This window comes from Ursus maritimus, unplaced genomic scaffold, assembly GCF_017311325.1.
Source record: "Ursus maritimus isolate PB19 unplaced genomic scaffold, ASM1731132v1 scaffold_4, whole genome shotgun sequence".
NCBI lineage: Eukaryota > Metazoa > Chordata > Mammalia > Carnivora > Ursidae > Ursus > Ursus maritimus.
Window position 1 is genome coordinate 3,704,053 of NW_024426552.1, and position 25,303 is coordinate 3,729,355.

Here is a 25,303-nt window from a genome sequence, read left to right on the forward strand (position 1 = left end):
AGGCAGAGGGGACAGGAGGGGAGCAGAAGGGAAGGCTCAGGTCTCAGCACGTGGGGGTCTTGGCAATTTCTGAGGTTGTGGCCAATGTGACCAGGCAGGAGGAAGCGGGTGGGGAGTCTGGGAGAACAGAGGGAAAGCACAGAATTTTAAGACAGTCCCGCCTAACACATGAGGGTGTCCGAGAGGGAACAGTGACTGTGTACCATCGGGGCGCTAGACCAGAACAGCAGGCAGTAATGCAGAACTCTTACTAGACGCGCAAGTATATCCAAAATGCAGCCTCCAAACCCATTTTGCCTGGTAAGAGGTAAGCAAATCATTTTGAATTTGAAGCATTTAACACTGAACACAGGTAAGAATTTTATATAAAATATTTTATTAGCAGTCTTTATTTCTTCAGTGTCTAGCTTTATACTCACACACTCCGCACCTCCCCGTCTTGGGGGCTCGGTTTTTCCTTTGTCACATTCCCCTTTACCTGGCATTGGATGAAAGCCTCAGCGGGCGTGGGCTACACTCGTCACCATCTGCCCGGCAGGCCTGAAGCGAGGGAATTCTGTCTTTCCCTCTGGGAGTAAAGGATGGTGGAGCATTTAGAGACAAAGCGAACGCCACAGAATAATACTAGGGGAACCCACACCTGGAGCAAGCCTGCACGTGCACGCGTGTACACACACGCACACTTATGCACACATGTGCACACGCACACACACCCCGGCCCTCTCGTGCCCGAGCCAGTCCTCAGGTACGCTGCGCTAAGAAACCAAGAGCGGGCAAGGGCAGAGGAAGGCCTCTCTCCACGAGACAGGAGTCAGCGCAGCCTCCAGGCCGGTGGGGACACCCCCCATGCCAGGCGATGGGTGGGGGGCTAGGGGCACAGGCCACCCTCCCATCTCAGCTTTCTGGGCAGTGACAGCAAGTCCATAATGAGTCGCCACTAAACTAGCATTGCGCTTCATGCTTTCCAAAGTATTTTCGTGTGTATTTGTGCATTACAAACAGGAGGCAATATGGCAAAGGGAAAAAAAAAGAAAAAAAAGGCTCTGGGGTCCGACTGTGGCCCAAATGTCAACTGCACTCTTTCCTGGCGTGAGACCTGGGACCTCGCCCGCCCTCCCCCAGCCCCACATTCTGCACCTGCAGGATGAATACACCCCCTCCCACACTGGAGGCCAAGCTACATCTGGGTTCCTTCCCCCCGGGCCCCCAGTGCCCAGGTCAGCACCCAGCACGTGCGGAGCACCAATGACCATGTTTGCTGAGTGAGGGGATGAACAGAGGACCGGTGTGACCCCCAGCGCAGGGCCCGGGACACCCCAGCGGGGAGAGAGGCTCAGGAGACCAGGGCTCAGTCTTTTCTTCTCTCAGCAAAACAACCGAAGGTGACGCCACCTGTCCTTGACCTCCTGGTAGTGCCCTTCTCAGGGTGGGAACACGGCCTTTCTGTGGTCTCTGGGATGGGCTTTTATCTGAAAGCTTAGGTTCCATTTCCTGACCCAGAAGGCCCCTCACCCAAGGTGACTTTAGCAGACTCCAGCATCTTTTCAGTAGAATGGTTACAGAAAAGGGTTTCTTCCCATGGCACTCATGCAGGACCTTTTCAAGGACAGACTTCTCTGGCTGATACTCAGTGAGGGCAGGAGCAAGGGAGGCACCAAGTGCTCTGAGTGTGGGCACAAGTGGAACGCTCCTGAGGTGGGGCTGGTGCCAGAGCCTGGGCCCTGCAGCTGGAGCAGGAGCAGGTGTGGGAGCAGGTGCAGATGCAGGAGCAGGAATAGGCGCAGGAACAGGAGTAGGTGCAGGAGCAGGAACAGAAACAGGAACAGCAGGAGCAGGAGCAGGTGCAGACGCAGGAGCAGGAACAGCAGGAGCAGGAACAGTGAGCAGGAACAGGAGCAGGAATAGGCGTAAGAACAGGAGTAGGTGCAGGAGCAGGTGCAGACGCAGGAGCAGGAACAGCAGGAGCAGGAACAGTGAGCAGGAACAGGAGCAGGAATAGGCGTAGGAACAGGAGTAGGTGCAGGAGCAGGTGCAGACGCAGGAGCAGGAACAGCAGGAGCAGGAACAGTGAGCAGGAACAGGAGCAGGAATAGGCGTAGGCACAGGAGTAGGTGCAGGAGCAGGTGCAAAGGGAGGGGAAAGAACAAGAAGCACCAGAACAGTGAGCAGGAACAGGAGCAGGAATAGGCGTAGGCACAGGAGTAGGTGCAGGAGCAGGTGCAGACGCAGGAGCAGGAACAGAAACAGGAACAGCAGGAGCAGGTGCAGGAACAGGCACAGGAGCAGGTGCAGGTGCAGGAGCAGGTGCAGGAGCCGGAACAGGAACAGGAGCAGGAGCAGGTGCAGGTGCAGGATCAGGGGCAGGTGCAGGAGCAGGAACAGGAAAAGGAACAGGAGCAGGTGCAGGTGCAGGAGCAGGTGCAGCAACAAGTGCAGGAGCAGGTGCAGGAGCAGGAACAGGAGCAGGAACAGCAGGAGCAGGAACAGGCGCAAGAGCAGGAGCAGGAGCAGGTGCAGGAGCAGGAGCCAGAACAGGAAAAGGAACAGGAGCAGGTGCAGGATCAGGGGCAGGTGCAGGAGCAGGAACAGCAGGAGCAGGAATGGGAGCAGTGAGCAGTGGGCAGTGGGCAGAATCCCAGCTGCTCCCCCTTCTCTCCTGACAAATGTCACTTAAAAGTGATATTCTTTGGACTTCTACTTTCGCCTCTACTCACAAACACGGGAGAGGCTGCACATCTTCTAGGCAAGATTTAATTCTTCTAACTGAAGAATCACGATCCAAGATGAAAGGAATAGTTGGGGCATTACATTCAGAAATTCCGTATGAGAATGAACTCTGGCAAGCTGGCCTGTTTTAAGTCCCAATGTACGCAAGACATGGTCACCTACCTCTTCACCACAACGATTTAAAAAAACAAATCAGTAAGTTGTTTGGACATTATCTTCACCCATTGGAAAAGACATTTTATCTAAGGACCTGGAGACGCAAACCACACCGTTTGCAGCACTGCTGCAGAGGGTTTGTAAGAAAAGGCGGCAGCAGGGGGCACTTGCCCATAAAGAAGGAAAGGAGGCCTTCCAGAGCTGACAGAGCTTCGCTCGGCCCCTGGACATCTTTCTCAGCAAATCCTCCTGCCTGGCTTGTCCGCATACTCGCCACACCCCAGTTAGCGCCCTTCAAAAATCACCATATGACTTAGCATATGTGTTTCCCTTAAAGGAGCCGACAGCCTTCATGTCCCCCAAGATCAGCCCCTTACTCAGTTCCTCGTCTATTAAAGGGATGAATGAATTTATTAACTGGAAAATTGAAATGCGGGGACCATGACCTCCTGGGAAATGACCCCTTCTGAGGGCACAGGTGTACTGGAAACCAGGTTTTCAATCTCGAGGGATCTCACTGTCTCTTTCTGAAGTGGCCGAGACATGGCACGGTTGTCAGTGCAGGAGATGAGCTGCGTGTTGGCGGGGGCAGGAGCGGGATGGGGAGGAGCCTCAGCCCTGCAGTGTGGCTCTAGGCCAGCCCATCCTTGCAGGGTCACAGAGGGGAAGAGGCCTGTAAGTGCTGAGCGCACCTGCTGCAAGGTGGAGGCGGGATCACAGCCATCACCCCCCGCCCCCCGCATTTCACCAGGCTGTTCCTAGGTGGGTCTTCCCACCTGTGACGTCTTGCAGGCAAATCTGTCTTGAAACTAAATGAAGACTCTTTTTAAAGCCTAAGTTAGGTCCTGGGTAAACGATTAATCTGGAAGGTAATGCCACCGTCGTACAGAACAGTGAAAGTCAGAGTGACATTTTAACACACTCCAGTGTGGTTACCTCAAAGGACCCAAGGGTGAAACAGGATCGCCAAGCATTTGCAAGTCAAATCTGCATGTGAGTAAAACTGGAACTCTTTCCATTCTATCAAATTGGGAAATAGAAGCTTTGGGAACAGAACTGAGGAGTCAAAGACCCCTCTAGAGCTGCCAGCACCTTGGAGACCAGGCAGCGCTATTGTTCACGTGAGATTCCAAGCAGGGAGCGACTCCGTTTCCCTCCTTGGCCTCCTCTGAGCTCCCCCTGCGGTCGCACGGCCTCCGAAGGCCGGCAGGCTCACGGCGCCCGTGCGTAAGCCAGAGGCCGTTTACTCCGCAGATGCGCCCGCCGCTCCTGCCCCACAGGGCTCTTACTCTGTGGTTCCGTCACTGGGAAGAAGGAGCTTCTGGTCTGTGACATCGACAGGGGCCCAGCACCGAGAAGGCGAGGATGTCACAGACACGGGGCTTGGGAGGTGGCCTTGCCCACGACCCTGCGCACCGTCTGACCAAGCCACAGGAGCCGGGGCCACGCGGACTATGACGGCTGCTTGCGAGGCCTTGCAGGCCGTGAGGTCTGGGCGCCCTTCCCCCACTGCCGGCAGCTCCCTTCTCGGCATCCCGAGACCCTCCCCAGCCCCCATGGCTTTGCCGCCCACCCGGCTCCCCCCGCTCCCGTGGACGTAGCTGATGTGCTACGTGAGGAGAGGGACATGTGCAAAAATCCAGCAAGGCTCATCCTCTAGACGGGCGGAATTTTTAGGCGATATTAAGGTGTTTAGAAAGTTAGGAAGAAATAAACAATATATTTTTGCTTAAAATAAGCAGCACGGGGTGGGGGGGTGGGTAGGAAGAAAAGACTTTGGGAAGGTTGGCCAATGTCACCCTCCAGCTTTCTGTACGACTTTTTGGAACGCGTGCAGCCCCAGAGACTTCTCTCTGCTGGGGACCGTGCCCGCGGCTTTCCCAAGTTCTGCCTGAAAATGAGACCCGCTCTGCGCCTTAGTTAAGCCCCCCGTCTCTAAGCAAAGTGTGTTATTTACCCTGAATAATTTCCTTGAACAAGTACTAAAAAGATACAGCTTCTTAAAATGAATGAGAGTTATCGGCTTTTGGCTTGGAAATTGACTTCTCCCCGGAGGAGGAGGCAAAACCGTAGGACGACAGCGACAGGCACGAGACCGGGCTGCCCCTGGCCCGGGCCTTCCTCCCCGGCCTCCTGGCCGCTGCTCTGCTGCCCGCTCCCGGGCTCGGCCGCCACGGTGTTAAATTCTGCACAAGGATGTGACACCTTTCTACATCTTCTTCCCAGGTGAAGCCAGAAAGGGAGATGGGAGAGAGGCGCCAAGCCGGCTGGGCGCGGACGGGCAGCACGATGCCCGCGGACCGAGCGCACCGCCGGGGGCTGGGTGGCAGCTGTCTCTGCGGCCCTACAAGGGACCCTGGGCCGCGATGTCTATGTCCATGTCTCCCGACACTCAGGTGTTTTTACCTCTCCGCCCGGATTTTGTATCTCAGGACGAAATAGGCGATGAGGCGCAGGGAGATGAAGAAAACTCCCAGAACGATGAAGTCCAGGTAGAGCTTGGCGTCCTCCACGTCCAGCTCCCTCAGGATGGCCTCCGACTTCTGGAAGTGGCACGTCTCATCGATGCCACAGTGCAGGTCCTCTCGGTCCAGCCCGTAGATGGACAGGATGACCCCTTCGAACCCATACCTGGGGAGGAAGGCGTCGGCCGTGAGCAAGGCCCTCCTCGCGGCCAGGGGACCCCACGCCCTCGCGCCTGCCTCCATTTGCCGAGGGAAACAGGGCCCCCCGTCCGTGATCCACAGGGCGGCCCCCCTCCCTCCCTGAGACCCGTCTTCACAGAAATACTTCCCAGCCTCCCAGCAGCCTCCCAAGACAAACGCATCCAACGGCTTGGCTCAGGTTTTCCCGATTTTTGCTTCCTGCAGAGCCTCTTTGCACAACACCAAGCTGAACGAAGGGGAGGTATTTGTTCAGTGGGGAAACGAGCGGGAAGGCTCTTTGATCTCCTGATAGAGCATATTTTTTAACAGTTAGATATAATAAAGGATCTGATAGCCTTTGAAGGACTAGAGAGCATTTCAACAAAACCCTTCTGCACCATCTCTCACTTGGGTCCAGCCCTATAGTGTCAGAACAAAAACGCCAATTTTGAGAAGAAAGATGTGGGTTTCTGATTTCCTGGCGTTGGAGCACACGCAGACCGCTGAAACTCTGTACGGTGCTTTGTTCTGATTTTGTTTTCCTGAACAATGCATCTGGGTCTGAACTGACATTCTAGAAAAAGAAAGCTTGTTCCCGACTTTGGCTCTTGCGTGTCACATGGAATCACCACAGCTGGGGGAGAAGCGCTCTGAAGATGGGCGTTGCCGGGGAGGCCGACGCGCCAGGACCCGGAGCAGAGAGGATGAGGTCCGAACGCTGCAGTGCCCGGGGGCCAGGACGCTCTTGTTCAAAGATACTAGGATGTTTGAAACATGACTTGGTTTCCACTGGATTTATACAGAGTCAGAACCTTGCTACGAGCGCTGTTCATTCCAGAGACGGACGAGGTTCGTGAGGTGGAAATACGCCCCCACATGGCCCTCTCCAAAATGGGCAGAACATAGGGGCCCACCATGGCTTCTTCAAGGCACAAACTCCTAGTATTTATTTTATCCTTGTGTGTGTGTGTGTGTGTGTGTGTGTGTGTTTGAAAGGGTGCGGACACACGAGACTTAGGAAAAACTGAAAGGCACCAACAGTCTTGGATTCATGGTGCAAGCATCACGCTGGCATCGAGCTGGTGGCTAAGAAGTGGCTTCTGTCCTTTCCCTCTGTCCACACGGAGCCCCGAGCGCTCACACCCCACACACGTTACCTGACGTAGGAGACATACGACATCCACTGCAGGTAAGCCGGGATCGTGTCGAAGCTGACGAAGAACCCCGAGAAGAGGAGGACGGGGATGGCCGTTACGGGTCCCACAAAGGTCGCCACCTGGGGGGACACACAGGGGACGTGCTCAGGGGCAGCAGGTGGTTTCCTCATGTCCCCTGGGGGCCGTATCCCATGTGTCTGGGGAGAGTCACCAGCAGCTGGGAAAGGGCCAGGGCTCCAGGCTCACACAAGGCCAGGACGGCACTGAGGAGCCCCTGTCTTCCAGCCCGCAGCCTGTGTCCGTGCAGGGAGGGGTGGGGATGTCGTCTTCAGAGATCAGGGGGCCCCAGCAGAGGGAGGGCGAAGAGAGAGAGCCTCCTGCAGGAGGCAGGGACCAAGGCGAATGGCGATGAGGCCACGGGACAGCATCTGGAGGTGCTGCTGCTGTGTCCGAGGGAGGAAGGGGCAAGGAGCACCATTCCCTGGGCACTTGGGGCGTCGGTGGGGCTGAGTGTGTTCCACGGCTATCCGATACACACCATCGCTATGCCTATCCACGGACGAGGGGACCGCCCTGGAGGCTGAGCGATCACTGGCAGTGGGCTCTGAAGACGGAAATGGAGAGCCCATCACACCCAGCGGCAGGGGAGGGGCGTGTGTGGAAGGCCTGGGGTGCACACGATTCACCAGAGTGTGGCTTTGTTTTGGGGGACAGAGAGGCCACCCCTGCAGGAGCTGTAGAAGCACATGGGTTTGGCAGGCTGGGGGGCATGTGAAGCCCCGGGGCACAGGCTGCCGGTGGGGGGCCAAGGGATGGCAGGGTGGATCCCCCAGCGACAGCAAAACATAGGCATTGAGAGCTTGGTCTCCGAGCCAGCGGCACGACCCTGACCAGATCATGATTCCTCTCTGGGCCTCAGTCTCCCCCACTGTGAAATGGGGATAGCGCCACCCCAGCTCGGGGTGGGGGGTTGCCTGGGGCTCAACGAGCTATGATGCAGAAAGCACTGGGAACAGCGCCTGGCAGGCACTAGGGCCACCTAAGGGCACCTGCTGTTGTCAGTGTGCCAACCCTGACCAGCCATGGCACTGAGGTTCCTTCCCTGGGCATCAACCTGGTGAAGTCAATCCAGGAAGTCGGGGCAGAATTAGGAGGAGGCATTTTCGGGAGGAGGTTCCCGGCCTCACTGGCCCAGGTGGAGAAGGAAGCCCCCCTCCCCGTGTTGTGTCCTCGGCTGGTACCTGCAGGGACGTGGATGCGGCTCCAATGAGCAGACCCAGGGACTGCGCCACCAGGGACGTCATGGTGCCAAGCGCCGCGAACAGCACGAACCTCACGGCGTCGGACGGCTGGGACGTCATCCAGTACACAATGCTGCAGTAGGCCACGGGGAACATGATCTGCAAGCACAGCGTCCGTCACCCCTCGTGGAAACGGGCGTCTCCCGCCCCTTCCACGGGGAATGACGGAGATCCCTTGCCCCTTCACCAACACACCTGGAAAGGCACGTCGGCCATGGTCTTGGCCAGGTAGTAGGCCTTCAGGCTGTACCAGTAATTCAGGTGCTCCCGAAGAAATACTCCCATCTCCAGGGGAACTAGGAGACAGAAGGAGGGCAAAGGGGTCAGGCAGACACAGCCCGCCAGCTGGACGTCCCCCCAGGCGTGCTCGTGCCGTGCTGGGGGCTGCGAGGCGCACCTGCAGTGTGTGGGGCACTCGGACACTGAGCTAAGACCCACGGAACGATTCACCAGCCTGGACAAGCTGCCGACCGTGTTTCTAACCCGAAGGGTCACCGGGCGGACAGTCGAAGAGCGGAGAACATCTACTCGGATACGGAGCATTATCGTAGTGACTCGCACAAGTGTTTCCTGCTAAGCTCGACACTGACCAGTGAGATTCCTCCCGTGGGCAAGATCCCCCAGTCCTGAGCATGCAGGGCCATTCAGGGAGGCGACACTGGGGCAAGTTTTATGCTGGGGTTTACTGTCAGCCTGGAGTGCGCGAGGGCAGCGTGCTCTGCAAACCATCTAGAACCATGGAAGTCCATCTAGAATAGCTTTATTCACTCACAAACCCTGCCACGGCAGGCGGGCGTAATAAGTGAATGAGGTAACAGTTAAGCAGTAAGATTCGAGGGGTTCCAGATTAGACAACTTTTTAGAAATCTCTCTCGTCAGTTTTCCACAATGCTCAAGTTTCTCCATTAGTGATTAATTCCTTTGGCTTAAACATGGCATGTATTTTCTTGTCTAAGAGAAAATACGATAGTCTCTGTCAACAAAGAAAGTGATATTTCGAAAAACCAAGATGTTCTGTGTCACAAAACTCATCTATCAGGCAAGCCATGACCTCGGTCCCCCATTGGCAGGTGAGTATAGGGTCAGGCACTCACACGTAAGAACGGTGGGCATGAGGGCCGCAAACATGAGGAACAGCATGGAGAAGAAGAGGAAGCCGGAGTTACTCAGGACCTTCTTGGCTTCGTTCCCAATCCCCAGGTACAGCAGGCCGATGAGGAGCCCGATTCCAATGTGAGACGTGATCCGCAGGTGCGTCAGGACCTGGGGGAAGACACGGTTCTCGCTGATGGGCGTGGGGGTCGGGCAAAGACCGCGAGGCCAAGGCCTTCGGAGGCATCAGGCCCCCGATTTCTCCTCCAGAAAAACAAGCCCCAGCCCCCCCACACACACAGACACACACACACAGAGACACACACAGACACACACACACACACACACAGAGTTTACTGTCACACAGAGACACGCACAGAGACCCACACAGACACACACATACACACAGACACACAGCAGCTTGCTGCTGTTAAAACAGAAGCACTTGCTGTCCTCTGTTAAATCACCTTCACGAATGGCGCGAAGGGCAGTCTGCCTTCAGAGGAGGGGACAGTGCTGGGAGGGGCAGAGAACGGATACAGCTGAGGCCCCTCCCCAGAGTGCTCTAGCCTGAGCAGCGACAAGGCCCCCAGCGGTCAAAGCAGTCCCAGAGGCCCCATTGGGCACTCAGCTCTCCTCAGCAGGGAGCCTGCCAGATTGTCCACTGTGATGGGTGGACAGGATCACGGCTCCCGGTCTCTCGCCACCTCCTCCCCAACCGGGCTCTGTGCACCTGCCAGCGCCCTGTGCCCCAGGGCCTCCTTCAGAGAGGAGCACCCTCCCACTTGGGCTTGGCCAGAGGAACGCAAGCACAAGAGAGGGTTTGCCACCTCCAGTGGGAACTTTTACAGTGCCCTTGCCATGTTCCAGAAAAGGAGCCGTGTCTCCATTCTGGGTCCCAGGATGAGACACGTAGGGTGGGGCCACCAGCCACAGCCGCCAACACATGACCGCAGCGCAACCTGCGTATTTCCTGTCTAGCCACTGGGGAGTGTTTGTCACGGCAGCATCACAGAGGGAAAGCTGACCCATGCAAATGCAGGGAAAACAGCCTGAGAGCTCAGTCAGGATGAACTAACAGGGAAGTGACCCCGCAGCCCCCTCTGCCCTCAGAGACATTGGCCAACAGCCTTACCGAATCCCTCATGATACTGAGGAAAGTCCGCTTGAAGAGGATGCAGAACTGGGTGAGGCAGCTGGCCGAGAAGCTGTGGCAGCCCTCCATGGAGGTGGAGTCCTGCGGGCACACACAGGAACAGGGGGACATGAGCCGCCAGCCCCGACACAGCTCCCCTTGGCTGAGCAAGAGCCCCCATGCGGCAGGGTGCAAGGCGCAGCATGCAGCCGTCCCGCGGGGGGGCCGGAGCTTTGCATTACCTTTCTCCACCCCTTCAATTGTTTTGCCTGCTTTACCTCTTCAGAGGGCCGGTGCCAAAGAAAAGGGTTCACCTCGGCATCCCCCCCGGGCTCTCTCCTGTGGTCAGAGTCACACATGCCCTCCCGGACGGCTCTCACCAGGCGGCCGTTCTGATCGCCGTATTCGCCAGACGCGACCTCCATGACTGTGGGAGACACAGACGGGTCAGCCCCAGGCCCCCCTGGGGAGGAGCCCCCGTCACTAATGTGAGCCCAGGCCTTGTTCATTTTGCAACGATACAGCCATGAGCCTCGCAGGAGTACTTTTAACGGATTATATGGATGCTGCATGATAGGATAAGCTCATTCTGCAACCAATATTTCATCAGCTCTAAAACCCCCAGCAAGGCCATGTATCATGTCAGGATCCTAGAAATGCAAATTCAGGTGGTGATGCCAGGGAGCCTGAGAGGTAACCAGCTCGTGCGTCTATTAACTTATTCACCCAGTGATGTTTCCTGAATGCCTGCCTCGGGCATTCAAGCCCCAGGATTGGAGGCAAGGGATGAGCAAGAGGGGGCTTGCGTGTCCTTCTGGGCTCCACAGGGAGCGGGAGCGATGGGCGCAGAGACAGAGCTTCAGCACCATGGAGAGGGGCCCAGAGCCACTGGCCAGCTTGGGACTGTCAGCCCCACCTCCTGATCCCCAGGGAGCGTGTCCTCCAGACCCGTCTCTGGATCCCACGGCCTCTCTGTGGCCCCTGGTTCCACACCCCACACAACTGCCGCTCCCTCCCACCGCGACCTGCGATCTCCCACGCCTCCTTCCCACGGCCCCTCCCCTCACTAACATCCTTGCTGAAACCCAAAGTCACCGGCCTCGATTTTTTTGGCCCTGCCCTCTGGCCACACCAGCTATCTGCTTTCCCCGAGCCCTCCTAGATCCTGTCATAAACCAGGACATGCTGCCACAAGAGAACGTCGTCATCGGTGATGCCACACGAGCCCAGCGTGGCTGGCTCACCTGCTCACTCCCACCCCATGCTCCACCATGCTCCACACGGCCACTCTCCCCTCCCCTCCCGCCCTCTCTCCCGTGACGCAGAGGGAAGAGAAGCTGCCAGAAGGGAATACTCTCACCTTCCTGAGACCTTCCCACAGTCCCGTGTGCCTGGTTTCCTACCCCCTAGGTTTTCTCCTCTTTGCAAGCTCTGGACCTCCCCACTCTGCCCCTGCTCAGTGGTCCCTGCCCCCACCTGCTCTCTCTCTCTGGGGAACAAGTGTGTGATGACCATTGGCTCCATCCACTGCCTTCAAAACACACTGAAGCCTCTCTTTAGGTGAGACTTCCCTCTCCCTCGGCCCCTTCCTGTCCACTATGTGCCCCCTCTCTGTCATGACCCACGTCTCAGAAGATAGAGCCTGGCCTGGGAACCATGTTCTCATGGAACACAATTTGGGGGATGATGTTGTAGAGATATGGAATCCCAGCAGTGCTGTGGCCAGCTGCTTGGGGGAGAAACATCTGGATGAGAAAGACTGATGGCTGGGACAGAGAAGGAGTGCATTAGATTGAGAGGGTCCCCCCCATTCATGTCCACCTGAAACCTCAGAATGTGGCTGTATTTGGAAAATGCTCTTTGCAGATATAACTAGTTATGGATCTTGAGATGAAATCATCCTGGATTTAGGGTGGGCCCTGAGTCCCATGACTGGTGTCCTTACAAGAGGAGGAGAGGACATCCAGAGACACCGAGAAAAAAAGCCATGCAAGGACAAGGGCAGAGACTGGAGAGGCCCAGCCACCAGCCCAGGAATGCTGGAGCCTCCAGGAGCCAGAATGGCAGGAAGGACCCTCCCCTGGAGCCCTCCGAGGCAACACGGCCCTGCCCACACCTTGACTTCCAGCCCCAGCACTGCCAGAGAATGAATTTCTGCTGTTTTAGGCCAACCAGCCTGTGGGGCTTCCTTGCAGCAGACATGGGCAGGCAGAATGTGCTGGCCAAGACTCGACCCCAGCACAGGGGCTGAGGTGGGGGAACACGACTGGGTGGGGGGTGTCAAGCACTTGGCGGTCTAGTAAATATGAAGCTTGAGAAAAAGAGAAGGCAAGAGGGATGCCAGGCTCCCTGGCTTGCAGAGCTGGGTGGAGGAGGAGAATTGGTTTTGGAGACACGGTCTGGAGAGGCTGTGTGGCTTGCTGACAGGTGTATGGGGTATGGTGTGGAGGAGAGGTGCTGGGCCCAGAGCCCCAGCGGGTGGGGGGAAAGTGATGGCCACAGCAGCGGCATCAACGCCCTGGAGGGCATGGCCAGGGGAGGTGCCCGGGAGCAACTCCAGCATGCAGGTGTGGGCTCCTGCCTCTCAAGGGCCGAGACATGGCGCACTGGGCTGCCAACCCTGGGACCTCCAACCCAGGAGACGGAGCTCAGACCATCAACTTGGTCTCTGGACTCTGAGCATCCCCTTTTTTTGTTCTGTTTGGTGGAAATTTAAATCCACATTTTAACACCTCAGTTCATCAATGTAAAAGGGTCATTTTTTATTTTTAAAGGTTATTTATTTTCAGAAATACCTTCCTTTAAATCAGATACCCAGTACGGCAAAGCATTAGGAAACACGGCTCCTAACCACAGCATCCTTGTTCTAGCTCCCAGATATCTTCTCTGGAAGAAAGAAAACTCTTATCTGTTCTTAGAAGTGCCACCACAGGATGGGAGTTGAGCCATATGTGGATTCAAGGAATTCCAGATTTGGGGGCTTCAGGTAAACGCAGAAACCCACCGAGAGTGGAAAACAGCCCCTTTCTTTCCCCTCCAGTGGGTCAAGGCTCTACTTACCAAAGTCAGCTGGGTTGTGATAGGTTGGGCAGTTCAGACCTAAATCCCTCAAGTATGGTACGAGATTTGAGACTTTTCCCCGGTACACACATTGTCCTTGACTGAGGACGTAAAGCTGGAAAAAAGTAAGGAGAGGGAGAACATCAACCTCGTCCTCCTTTGTAAAGCAACAGGAGCTGCCAATCCATCGGCCCCTCGATCCATCACCCAGTCAAACTTCTGTCCACCCACCTACCCAACCATCTACACATGCATCCACTACCCACCCACCCATCCATCCACCCTCCCATTTACCCATCCATCCACCCATCCATCTACCACCCATCCAACCTTCCATCCAACCACCCATCTTTCCATCCACCCATCCATCCACCCACCCACTCACCTACCTATCTACCCAGCCATCCACCCACCATCCACCCAACCATCCACCACCCATCCAACCTTCTATTTATCCAGCCATCCACCCACCCACCTACCCAACCACCCATCCACAATCAATTTCTCTCTCTTTCAGGAGAGTTTTATATTACCTCCCCAAAATGCTGAAGTTCAAAGGGAACTTTAAGTCAGGGAAGATATCATATGGACATGTATTATATTGCTTTTCTTTCCCCTCACACCAACCAGCTGCTAGGAAAAATCTTGAAGCTGTACACATTTCATCCCTGGGCCTTTTTTTTTTTTTTTTTTTTTGCTTACAATATCAAAACCTACAATTTATAAAAGAAATGGTGTTGTACACATATGATAACCTGCCATTCAATTCTGTAAAACAAGTGTTCCCCCGTTGTTACAGGGGTGAGGGTGGAAAAGCTTTAGCAATGTCAGACCCCTCCGCCGGATATCAGCTCCAGAGGGAGAATACCGGCCAGCTCCTTCTACCCTCTCCCGCCCTGCCACCTTAGCTGCTTATGACTCCAGAGTCTTATGAAACATAACACTTAAGGCCACTCAAAAATGAAGACACCCCCAGGAACTGCCAGGAAACTGTGAGTCCCTGGGATTTGGTGTCACCTGGGCTATCACCACATGTACCTGGTCGAAGAGTTCAAAGAGCTTGGCGCTGGGCTGGTGGATGGTACAGATGATGGACCGCCCTCCTTGCGCCAGCCCTTTCATCAGGGAGACCACCTGGAAGCAGGAGGCGCTGTCCAGGCCACTGTAAGGCAAGGGGCACCGTGAAATGCCTGTGGGACCCCCCAAACCATACTCTGCATTCATAGCACAGTGGGGAGCTCCGTCCTGCAAACCTGAGCCCCTCATATCTTCTAGAGTCAGACAGGGAGGGGGGGAAGTCAGGTCTCTGCTCTGGGGCCCCAGGATAGGAGAAAAAGATGGGCAGGCAGAGCACATGCTTCCCCCTTCTGAGGTGACTCTAGGGGCTCCTGCAAAAACTGGGCAGGGCTCTTCTCCACTGTTCTTGATTACCTGGTGGGCTCATCGAAGAACATGACGGGAGGGTTGTTCACCAGCTCCAGGGCAATGGCCAGGCGCTTCCGCTGGCCACCAGAGAGGCTTCCAGTCCGTGTGTTGGCACAAGACAACAAGCCCAGAGCCGTCAGGATCTCCTTGACCTGGGGGAGCAGCAGAGCCAGAGCTGCCATCAGGGACTGCCTGCCGCGCCTCCTCACCTCCAGGCCATCTGGAAACGCCTGTGCCTCCCCCAACCCCCTCGCGGACACACGGATGGGGCTGCATATCAGGGCCCATCCCAGGCTGCCCGTTGCCAAGGGGGCAGGTGCCTTTCCAAGTCTGAGGTCCTGGTTTGGGCCCAGGAGGCTGGGGAGCAGTGCTGGAGCCAGGCCCGTTGGGGCCAGAGGCCCCGTTCTGCCTCCTGCTGGTGACCTGGCAGGCTCCCACCCTTGTAAGCCTCGCTCAGGCCCGGGAAGGTGCTCCATGACCATGTGCAGAACGGGGGGATCGGCACACACAGCCAGCGGCTGATCAAGTGTCTGAGAAGCACAACGGGGAGGGCCATCGTGACGGCGACATGCGAGAGCAATGGAGCACGCGGCGTAAAGCTTGGCACAGAGGAGGCCCTGTATTCACCAGCAGCTATCAACGGCACTCTGAGCAGGGCCCACGGCTCCCGCAGACCCACGCCACGCCGGCCAGGCCTCTCAGGAAGAAGGAAAGCCTCCCGCTGGCACTCATCATGGAGAACCAGGGCTCTGATGGGGCAGTAAGGCCAGGAAACGGCTTGACGCAGTCACTCCTTCCACGGGGTCCCTGCCCACGTCCCTCTCCAGGAAGCAGGCCGGGCACCGAGATATAAACAGTCCACTGTGACTAGGCCTCCATGTCCACTCCAGATCACTGATCCAGTATTGACTCGGGGAACAGGAGTCAGCAGACTTGAGTGCGGTGTTCAGGTGTCTTCCTGGAAGCAGGCCCTGGGACAGTGGGGGTCTGTGGTCACCCACCCCGCCTCCACCCCAGGCTCACTTCCCAGGGCCAGCCTTCCTGGAGTTCCCGCGAGAACACGCCAGGCCACCATCCCGGCCCCTGGTGGTGGACCCCAGTCCAGGGGCTTCTGCAGGAAGATGAGGTCATCCAGAAGGTGAAAGAACTCACAGAAAAGAAAGTTTCCACTCCAGCTCTTGAGTTACTGACAAAATGCAGGCTGGGCGAAAGGCTGAGCCAGGGCACTACTGTCCCAGAGACCAGGAGGCAGTTGGGTCAGGCGGACCTGGGTCCAAATCCCACGAGGCTTTTTCCTTGCTGATCTGTAAACCCAACCCGCTGCCCTTCTCGAATGCACTGCATTTGAGGGATCCCAATCAGGAAAGAAGGTCAGCGAGGTTGCCCAGGAAGGGCCATCAAGGCAGGGCAGGTGGGGAGGGCTCTCTAGCATGGCTTTCTTCCCCTGCAGCCAGCATCTGTTGGCTTTCCCAGAGCCACCAAACTTCTACGGCTTTCTGGAACCACAGGCCGAACTTGCCGAATGAAGAGTCACTCCAGTCACTCCAGGCTCACCTTTGGGGCCCCCCACGGCATGGCACATGCCATTCCCTTCCACCATCTGTCCTCACAGAGCTCCCTCCCTGTGGCCGGGCGTGCCCCGCCCCTCGTGCCCTCGGCCGCCATGGACAGGATGCTGGAGGTGGAGGCAAATGTCGATGCCGGCCCTTCCCCTGTCCCGTCCAGCCCGTTTCTCCAGCGCTCTCTCCAGAGGGATGCTCTGCAGGCTGGTTTTGTAGTAAAACTAGTCAGAAAGAACAATGTCCCAGCCCTGGGAGATCTCACTCCAAACAAGCCCCTTGCTGGGAACCCTCGAGGGCTGAGGCTGCTTTTCTGGGAACCAAGGAAGGCTGTGGATGACACATTCCGTTACCTACTAGAACATTCCATTCTATTGTTTCCACGAGACACAAACAACCGCAGCCTAGGTTCGAGGGAAATGAGTCAGGGCAGGCACTGGGCCGCTCTTTCATCCTTGAAATAACCACACAGTCCTGCGGATGCTTTCTTGGGAGAGGCAGGCCCTACACTTGGCCGGACTGGAATGGGCGCTTCCGGTGAGAAGCGTGTGTGGGACCCGAGAGCAGCTCCAGACCCCACGGGGATGGCTTGGCGCCTTGCTCAATCCAGCAGCAGACGAATCTGGACAGGGGCAAGGCTCCCGCTCCCACGGGAGGACTCAGTCACACAGTCGGCAGAGAAGACCCTCGCTGACTTCATGTCTTTGCTCTTGTAAACCCAGCTGAGAGCAGCACGTGGGTGTCCTCATGTCCGCGTCTCAGGCCAGCATATGGAGGACGTGCCCGTGGGCCTGGCCCACCGGAGACACCTCCTTGCCTTACCAAGAAGGCAGTCTCGCCCCTGTCCCTTCCGTAGAGCAGGCAGAGTGGGCTCCCGTGGCCCTCCCCGAAGACCCTGACCGGCTGCCCGATGGCGTGGTCCCCACACCTGCCACGTCTCTGTTCTGGGTTCCAGTAATCCATTTCACCCCTTTGGACCTCAGAATGAAAGCTCCCCAGGCAGCACCCCAACAGCACAGGGGTCGTGCGCCCTCTCCCACCTGCACAGGGCAGCTGACCCCCGACTCCTGGGCTGATCCTGAGGGTTCTGGAGGGTGGCAGCCGGGTTGGGGGGCCGCGGGAGAGAGGGGATGCCCCAGCGATGCCCAGCACTGTCCTCATGACACATGTATGTCATGTTAACTATTATGCGCTGCAGGAAAGGGAATGGATGCAGTAAATAGAATCGCTGTTAATAGTTCTTGACGGCACACGCCACATCACTCTGATTTACAGCAAACGTGAGGGGCAAGTTGCAGCAGGGTGCTAGCCTACAGACCCTCCTCGTTCCATGGCCGGACCCTCGTCTTCCAAGGCTATAGAAGACAAGATGGTATCGTGCATGAGTGGGATTTCACCCAACGCTACTCTTGCATGGAAATCCCACTAGCGCCAGGCTGGCTGGGGAGCAGAGGAGGGAAGCTGAGGTTCCCCCAGATGATGTGTACGCATAAGTGCCCCCCCCCCGCTGCGTGGGGCTGCGTGGGGTTGTGTGGGGCTTCCCGGCTCCCAGGGGCTGCTTCCCGGCACCCTCCCTGGGCCCCTGGCTTTGGGGGAGCTGCGGAGGGGGGATGAAGAGGATTAGAAGGTCTCCAGCATCCCAGAAACTTGTTTTTTGATATATATTTTTAAAGGCTGCTTAATAATGTGTAAGAACCAAACTTCTTCTTGTGAGTGTGTGTGGGTGGAGGCTGGTTATTTTTAGGGGAATGACTAACCATCTTCACTGTTAGCGTTTTATAAGAACAATGGAGTGTAAAGCATACTGAGCACTAAAGGGGCAGAGCGCCTGCTCGAATGTCGAGGCTGGCGTGCTCGGGCCACTAAGCTTTCCTGCCGCATCCTTGCCGGCTGGTGGCCGCGCCAAGGTCTGAGAGTCTGGGCCCCCAGCTGCCAGGCCGGAGCGCACACTGAGATGTCACCGTCCCCCGCACAGAAGACTGGGTGACAAACAGCAAACAAAACCAGTGCCCAAAAGTCCCTCCCCATGCATTTGCCAAACGAATTTCGTGCACTTCCGGGACTGCCTGCGGCTCAGCGCACACTCACCATCTCCCTCCGGCCTTCATCCTTCTCCTGGAGCTTCAGGTGGGCGGACACCTGCGGGGGTGCAAATCAGAAGGGATGGCGGTCAGCAGGGCAGACCTCACTCTGACGTGACAGAGGACACCCGCGGAGGTCTGGGCTTCCCACCCTCCTTGGCCAAACAAGGGAGGGCCCAGGAGAGCAGTCAGTGTCTGGGATGCTGCCTGTCATCTCGACGGCTTCTCTGCTACGCCCAGAGGGAAGGCAGGTGCGGGCAACGGACCGACCGGGAGACTCCAGGCATCAATGAAGACCACTGCTGTGGATGTGGGGAGCCACGGGCCACCTGTTAGAGCACCGACAGACGACAATGCTCCGTAGTGCAGTGTTTACACCACAGACATTGGTCAGAGCTAAATGCAAGGGCTCCGGTTTTGTTGTTGTTTACTTTTGCTTGAGCTCCTGTTCGCTGGCACGGCACGGGGCCCCTGGCACTGCTCGGTGAGACCGCGAACGGCCATCAGCCTCCAGTAACAACCCCGGGTCTGCTCTGCCCCCTTCTGGGGGTGGCCTTGGGGGACAAGGACAAGGGGGACTGCTCCGTTTCCTCCTGGGCGCACTTTCCAGCTGGTGAGCTGGGGAAGACGCCAAGCCTGGGGGGTCACAGGGCCAGCCACCTGCCGGGCAATACCCAGGGTCACTTTGTGGTCTGCCCAGTGGTCGTGAGGGTCAAAAGCAGCACGTGGAAACGCATAGCTGTTCTGACACGTGGCTGGGATTGGGTCCCTACGTCTGTGGCAGGACGTTCAAAAGCAAAAGGCAGGATTCCCTCAAGTGAAAGGTGATTTTCAAAGGCATCATAAACCTCTCAAGATCAAAACCTAATTTCATTCTGAAAATGAATTTCACAGCAGAGCCCGGTGACAGGTTGGGGACAGGCGCCAATCTTGTCTGCATAAGAAATCAGTGATCGAGCTGGAAGTCAAAGGGAAGATTCTTGGTCAAGTAACCAGGTGTTTAGTCAATAGCTGGTTGAGACGCTAAACTCTGGTCACCGGAGAGAAGGCGAAGTCGCAATTCAGGAATCAGCAAAGCTTGGGGTTCCCAAATGTGCTGTTCTATTTGAACCCCTCCTGAGCTCCCGGTGCCCTGGTCAGAACGGCCATGCAGAGGCTGGATAAACTCTTAGGGGCCCTGAGCATGTGTCTGCTGGCGAGGCCCAGCCTGGTGGAGAGTTCTCCCCCTTCCGGAACACTCGGCCCCCAGGGACATGAATGAGGAGAACCCGCAGAGCAGGGGAGGGGGCAGCCTGCATACCCAACATCTTGCCCGCTGCCCTTTGAGGAGGTAGAATCCCCTGGAGTGCCCTTCAGAGGAAATGCCAGGCAGCCACTCTCCAACCCCGCAGAGAGGAAGCTTTGCCCCATCCAAGTCAGAAGCACAGGGCAAGACCTCTCTTGTCAGGGAAACCAAGGCAAATGCCCATTGATTGACCAGGGCGTGAGGCAGAGCAGCTGAGAACGGGGAGGGGCCTGGAGTCTGGGCCTGGTCTTTTGCAGCAGGCGAGGGGAAGCCTCGCTGCCACGGTCCTGGTGACCGTGGGCCACTGCGCGCACAGGGCTGGGAGGCAGTGGTGTGCAGCAGAGGCTGGTTTCAATCCCCCCGACCCCGGCCGGCAGGGGGGCCGAGGACCAGACACTCAGGGCCTGAACCCAGGCGCCAGGTTGGGGAACTCGGGCCAAGAGCCACAAATAAGGACAGCTGATGGCCCACGGGCGGTAGGACTGTGGACACCAAGTGCTCACCCACGAAGGTGGGTCCATAACCTCCTCACACATGTGGACACGTGGCCACGATTCTGCCGCCCAGAGTCTACGAGAACCCGGGGTGTTGGGAGTTTGTGCTCAATGGAGCTGTCCAAACAGCAGGCCTGGTGTCGGAGCCCCACCTGACAGCGCGCAGGTGACCCACAAGCCCCGGCCCCACACTGGGCCCTGCTGTGTCTCACGGGGGAGAAGGGAGGCGGGCCGGCTGGGCGCAGGCCAGCGGGGGTGGCTCACCATCATGGCCTCCTGCACCGTGAGGTGCGGCAGCAGCATGTCGTCCTGCATGATGTAACAGGACACCTTCCGGAAGCAGCGCAGGTCCCGGGGCAGCCCGTTGATGAGGACGGCCCCCTTCATGCCCGTCTCCCTGCAAAGCCCACACAGCACACCGTCAGCTCCGCCCGCAGGGCCTCGGGGAGGGGAGTGGCCCCTTCCCCGCAGCTTCCCAGCTGGAGCGTTTATCGCAGGGACGCCAAGGGGCAGGAAGGGATGGGGGCCCAGAAGAGCACCGGGACCCTCAGGAAGGAGCTGCGCGGAGAACATGCCCAGGACGGAAGGGGAAGCTGTACCGAACCCACACGTAACAGGTGCTAATGAGCAGGGGTACGCGTGGGTGTTCCCACCTGCGGCCCCAGGTCGGATGACACCCCAGCTGTGCTGGGCTTTGTGAGACTGGCTTCCAAATGATCTCGTGAGTAGCCAAGGCTACACCAAGGTCTCCCAAAGGCCGGGACTCTGCCACCAAGGAGGTGGCCATCTGTCAGAACCAGCTCCTGAGGGCGCGGAAGGAGCAGGCCCCCAGTGCACGGGTGGCTCAGAGGAGGGGGCTGGGCCCTGCACCCCTGCGGCCATGGGGATGCTCCTTCTCCACAGGGGAAGCTGTCCCCTCACTCGACAGTAGGTCAGGGCACGGCGTACGCACCCCAGAGACACCAGCCCCCCTCTCTCCCTCACCCTCCCAGACCCACTGTGCGTCTGCGCTGCCCCAGGCTCTCCGGGTGCGTCATCTCAGCCCCGGGGGGGAAGCCACAGGCATCCCCCTTAGGGCCTGCCTCCTGGATGTCCTGGAGCACAGAAACACCAAGGGGCTGTGGACACCAGTGAAATCACATCTGGTTTCCAGCTTCATCCCGGCCAGTACTGCGACCTTAGCCTCTTTCCTCCCGGCCACTCTGGGAGCCAGGCTCGGGGCCCAGGCAACTCCAGGCAGTGGTCAGCGGCCCCAGACTGCCCGAGCACCTCCCGGGCCAGGCAGCGGCGGTGGGTGTGGATGTGCTGAGAGTGGGCACCCCCACCCCTGCCACGCGTCCCCATGATGCTGGGCATTGGCCTCAACCTTTCGACGTGAATGCAACAGGCAGAAACTTGTCATAGGAGAGGTTTTAAAAAAATCCTAATTTGTGGTGTTGAAGAGTAATTCAGAGGTCCTAAGGAAAGGGGTGATAGTCGCCTTTTTTTCCCCAGGAGATGAAATTATTATTAGTATTAGCAGTACTCGCTAACGTTGGCAAATGGGAGCCTGAGAGGGGAGGCCAGCCGACTCTAAGAGGGCACCTGAATGCTTGGAAAGATTCAGCTTTCCAGCCGCTCCCCCAGGAAAGACACCGGGCAGGATGTCGGGGGCTAACACAGGCCCAGGCTAGAGCACATGAGCCCCGGGCCCCAGCCTGATGGTTCTCCTGCTGCTCAGCTTCCATTTTTTTTTAAATCTCTTGTTTTCTTTATCTAGGGAGAGAGCAGAGTGCGATGGGCAGAGGGAGAGAGAGAATCTCAGGTAAGCTCCCCACTGAGCCCAGAGCCCGATGCGGGGCTCCATCTCATGACCCTGAGATCATGACCTGAGCCGAAACCAGGAGTCGGATGCTGAGCCACCCCGGGACCCCAATCCTCTGCCTCCTAATGCTCGACCCCGCAGGCCTCAGCAGAGTCTGTGCAGAACCTCAACGAGTGACAGGACAGACCGAGGTGGCCTCGCTTTTCCAGGGGCTGCCCCCAGGCCAACAACGGGGCGAGAACCCCGTTCTCCGCGGCAGGTGAGCTCACCTGTATCCAGCCAGAATGTTCATGAGCGTGGACTTCCCAGCCCCGGACGGCCCCATGATGGCCACCAGCTCCCCGCTGTTGAACTTCCCGGAAATCCCTTTCAGGAGGGTCTTGTATCCTGCAGAAAGCACATCACACTCATTTCCAGCCATGGCAGGGTTCGTGGGCTCGACCCCCAGCAGGAGGGACAAACCCACAAGTGCACTAACGACACAACCAAGGCTAAAAGCAAGGTCTTGCATGCGTGGCGTAAAATGCCGAGCTCTGAGCAAGCAAGTCAGCCTCCTCTGTGTCCTTCCTCAGGCATCTCGCGGCATCTCCGCATCTCGAGGCTCCCTTAGCAGCCCCCAGCTCGTGTGCGCCCCCTGCAGGGCTCCGACGCGCTTGCACGTGCGTTATGGGGCCTACAAGGAATCCACCTCATTGCACCATGAGGAAGCAGGTGCCTCCTAGGACCCCAGCCGGTGTGAACAGATCTTAACCCAGGGCCACGCCACCCGCCACGCTGCCTCCGCCCCTGTGACAGTAAGCAAGTGCCTTTATTCGTTAAATGATTCTTATTTCATTTATTTATAATTTATATTCATATAAATTATTCATGTAAAATGTATTCATAAATCATTACGTTGTAATTAAAATAGTAATAATTAATTAATAATTAAGAGTTTATCATTTTGCAGCCACACCAAATTGCTCTGGAATTTCTGCCAAGTCTCCCCGAGAGCTTCGTCAAAGGAAAACACTTCGCGTCGCACACAGAGCCACGTTCATCTTTCTTCCAGGGGACTGTTCGATGTGCTATAAACAAAACAGAAGCAACTGGACCCACAGGTGAAGACTCCTAGTTCAGAAACATTTTCTCAGGGGGCGCCTGGATGGCTCAGTCGTTAAGCGTCTGCCTTCGGCTCAGGGCGTGATCCCGGCGTTATGGGATCGAGCCCCACATCAGGCTCCTCCGCTATGAGCCTGCTTCTTCCTCTCCCACTCCCCCTGTTTGTGTTCCCTCTCTCGCTGGCTGTCTATCTCTGTCAAATAAATAATAAAAAAATAAAATCTTAAAAAAAAAAGAAAGAAAAAAACATTTTCTCAGTTCCTAAGGAACAGCCTCAGAGCAGACCCTCCGATAATCACAATCATGCAAAGTATCTGACCCCCCACACGCAACGGTTAAAGGGGCGAGTGAAGCCCTCCACGGAGCCCCTTGTTCTAGGCTTTCTCCTGTCACTGGCCACATGCTCCCTGCACCCCCAAACCTGCACGGGCCTGGGGAGTTCTCGCCCAGCTCTCTACTTGTCTCTCACAGATGGGACACTTCCACACCCCGCCTGTCGCCAGGTGCCACCCCGACTTGGACAGGGAGTCCCCAAGGATAGTTTCATCAGGCAGAAAGGAGCGGAAGCAAAAGGCAGGAAGCTTGCGGCCCTGTGAGCTGCCTCATTACGGAGAGCGACAGTCGCCGGGGGAGGGCTGACAGTCACCGGGGTGGGAAAGGGGCAGAGGAACGATGCACGCACGCAGTCTGGAGGAGGAGCTCACATGCCTACCCCTGGGACGAAGGTGACTCGGGTCAGCAAACACGCACCAGAGCCAAGGAAGACCAGTGCAGGGAGGGGCCGGGACCCCAAAGCATAGAGTCTGTGTCTGCCCCTTGGTGGACAGACACATGGAAAAGCTGGGGGACAGCAGTGGCTTCTCCTCTGCAAGGTCGAGCTCCTGGCAGGGGCCCTTGTCAGGCACCCTGAGGCCTGGGCCACAGGGACCTGCATGACATCACCGAGGGAGCGCTAATGCCAGGCGGGCATCTGTTCCTTCCATTCCTGGCCTCCTGGCGGTTCAGGTCAGCATCGGGGTTACTCCCGAGCAAACCCTCCCTTAGGCTGTTCTCCTGTGAACCAGGAACCACCTGAGGGTGCAGGTGAGTCCCTGCGCTGACCACGAGATGACCACGGGCCGTTTGGAGGCCAAGGGCAGTCCCCTGGCCTGGGGGCGGCCCCACACCCCGGGGTTCTGAAAGGCCCTTTCCTTCTGGGCAGAGCCCACAGGGGATCCTCTGACAGCACCCTGGGCTGTCCCTTGGTATTGGGGTGCACACTGCGTACCAGATAATAGCACAACTCACACAGGCTGTGATGCCCAGGGCCAGCTCGCCAGGACGTGCACCAAGGGTGAGGAAGCTGTGGGGGCAGCGGGCCCTTTCAAGGGAGAAGATGGGACCCTCGGGTGTAGCCTGTGGTCTTGCCATTTACAGCCCGTGACTGGGATGGTGGGTCTACCCATGGACCCCCATGCTGGCTGCACAGATACACGGCCAGGTCACACGAGGCTCGTGAGGCTCAGGGCTCGTGCCTCCAGGAGGGACGCTGGCTCCCAGCGCAGCCTGAAAGGACAGGTGGCCGGTGGCGGGCTGGCCGGGAGGGGTTCTCCTGTGTGGGGCTTGCACGGGATCAGGCAGCCGAGAAGGGGCAAGACCCGGCTCAGGGCTGCGCCTCTCTCATGTCAGAAACCTGCTTTTCTTTAGAAACGACAAACACACGTTTGGGATAGAAGAATCATAGAAGTGACAGTGGCGACAACTGGAGAAGTCTGTCCTACTTCCAGACCCGCAGTGGTCCACGTGCACACTCGGAGTGGGGACCTCGGTCTGGAGCCGGGGGACTGGGAACCCCCTTAGAGGGGGGTTTGTGGGGGTCCCACATGTGCACAACTCTGTCTTTATGTAACGAAACTATCCTTGTCTGCAGAGCCTTGCCTGTGTCCCCTTACAGAAATAGGAAGTGGAGATGAGGCGTCCCAAGCCCCGGCCCTACCTCCCACCCAGGAGCTCCGCCCAGCCCCGTTCTGGGCACCGTGGAGGGGCCGCCTGCCTCCTCCTCCGTGCGCCGCGGACACTCGTTTACACAAATGCTTGTCCTGCTGCTTCTGATGGGGGTCGTGATGCGCAGGGGACCCGGAAACAGAAACCACAGAGGGGCAGAGCCACACAATGCCCATCAGCCCCCCGCAGGGTGCGGGCAGCCCGTCTGTAAAACAGCCAGGCCAGAAGCCAAAGCAAAACCCAGACAGGAGAGGAGAGGAGAGAAGAGACAAAGACAGAGAGGACAGTGCCCCTGTCC

The 25,303-nt window shown here is 57.5% G+C and overlaps 1 protein-coding gene across 2 annotated transcripts in view; it reads right to left on the reverse strand.

Annotated features, from left to right (window-relative positions):
- Window positions 1-2,735: 2,735 nt before the first annotated feature.
- ABCG1 (ATP binding cassette subfamily G member 1) overlaps window positions 2,736-25,303 on the reverse strand; it is a 58,123-nt gene continuing 35,555 nt past the window's right edge. The window contains exons 3-15 of one of the 2 annotated variants that reach the window (XM_040621883.1): window positions 22,191-22,308; window positions 20,382-20,514; window positions 18,346-18,396; window positions 14,705-14,850; window positions 14,312-14,435; window positions 13,274-13,388; window positions 10,492-10,640; window positions 10,214-10,315; window positions 9,081-9,249; window positions 8,182-8,282; window positions 7,927-8,085; window positions 6,686-6,804; window positions 2,736-5,514 (exon numbers count right to left, since the gene is read on the reverse strand). In XM_040621883.1, the coding sequence (XP_040477817.1) occupies window positions 5,286-5,514; window positions 6,686-6,804; window positions 7,927-8,085; window positions 8,182-8,282; window positions 9,081-9,249; window positions 10,214-10,315; window positions 10,492-10,640; window positions 13,274-13,388; window positions 14,312-14,435; window positions 14,705-14,850; window positions 18,346-18,396; window positions 20,382-20,514; window positions 22,191-22,308 (1,715 nt within the window). In that variant the 3' untranslated portion in view covers window positions 2,736-5,285. Of the gene's footprint in view, window positions 5,515-6,685; window positions 6,805-7,926; window positions 8,086-8,181; window positions 8,283-9,080; window positions 9,250-10,213; window positions 10,316-10,455; window positions 10,641-13,273; window positions 13,389-14,311; window positions 14,436-14,704; window positions 14,851-18,345; window positions 18,397-20,381; window positions 20,515-22,190; window positions 22,309-25,303 lie in introns of both variants that reach the window. The other variant, XM_040621882.1, reaches the window with a different exon arrangement.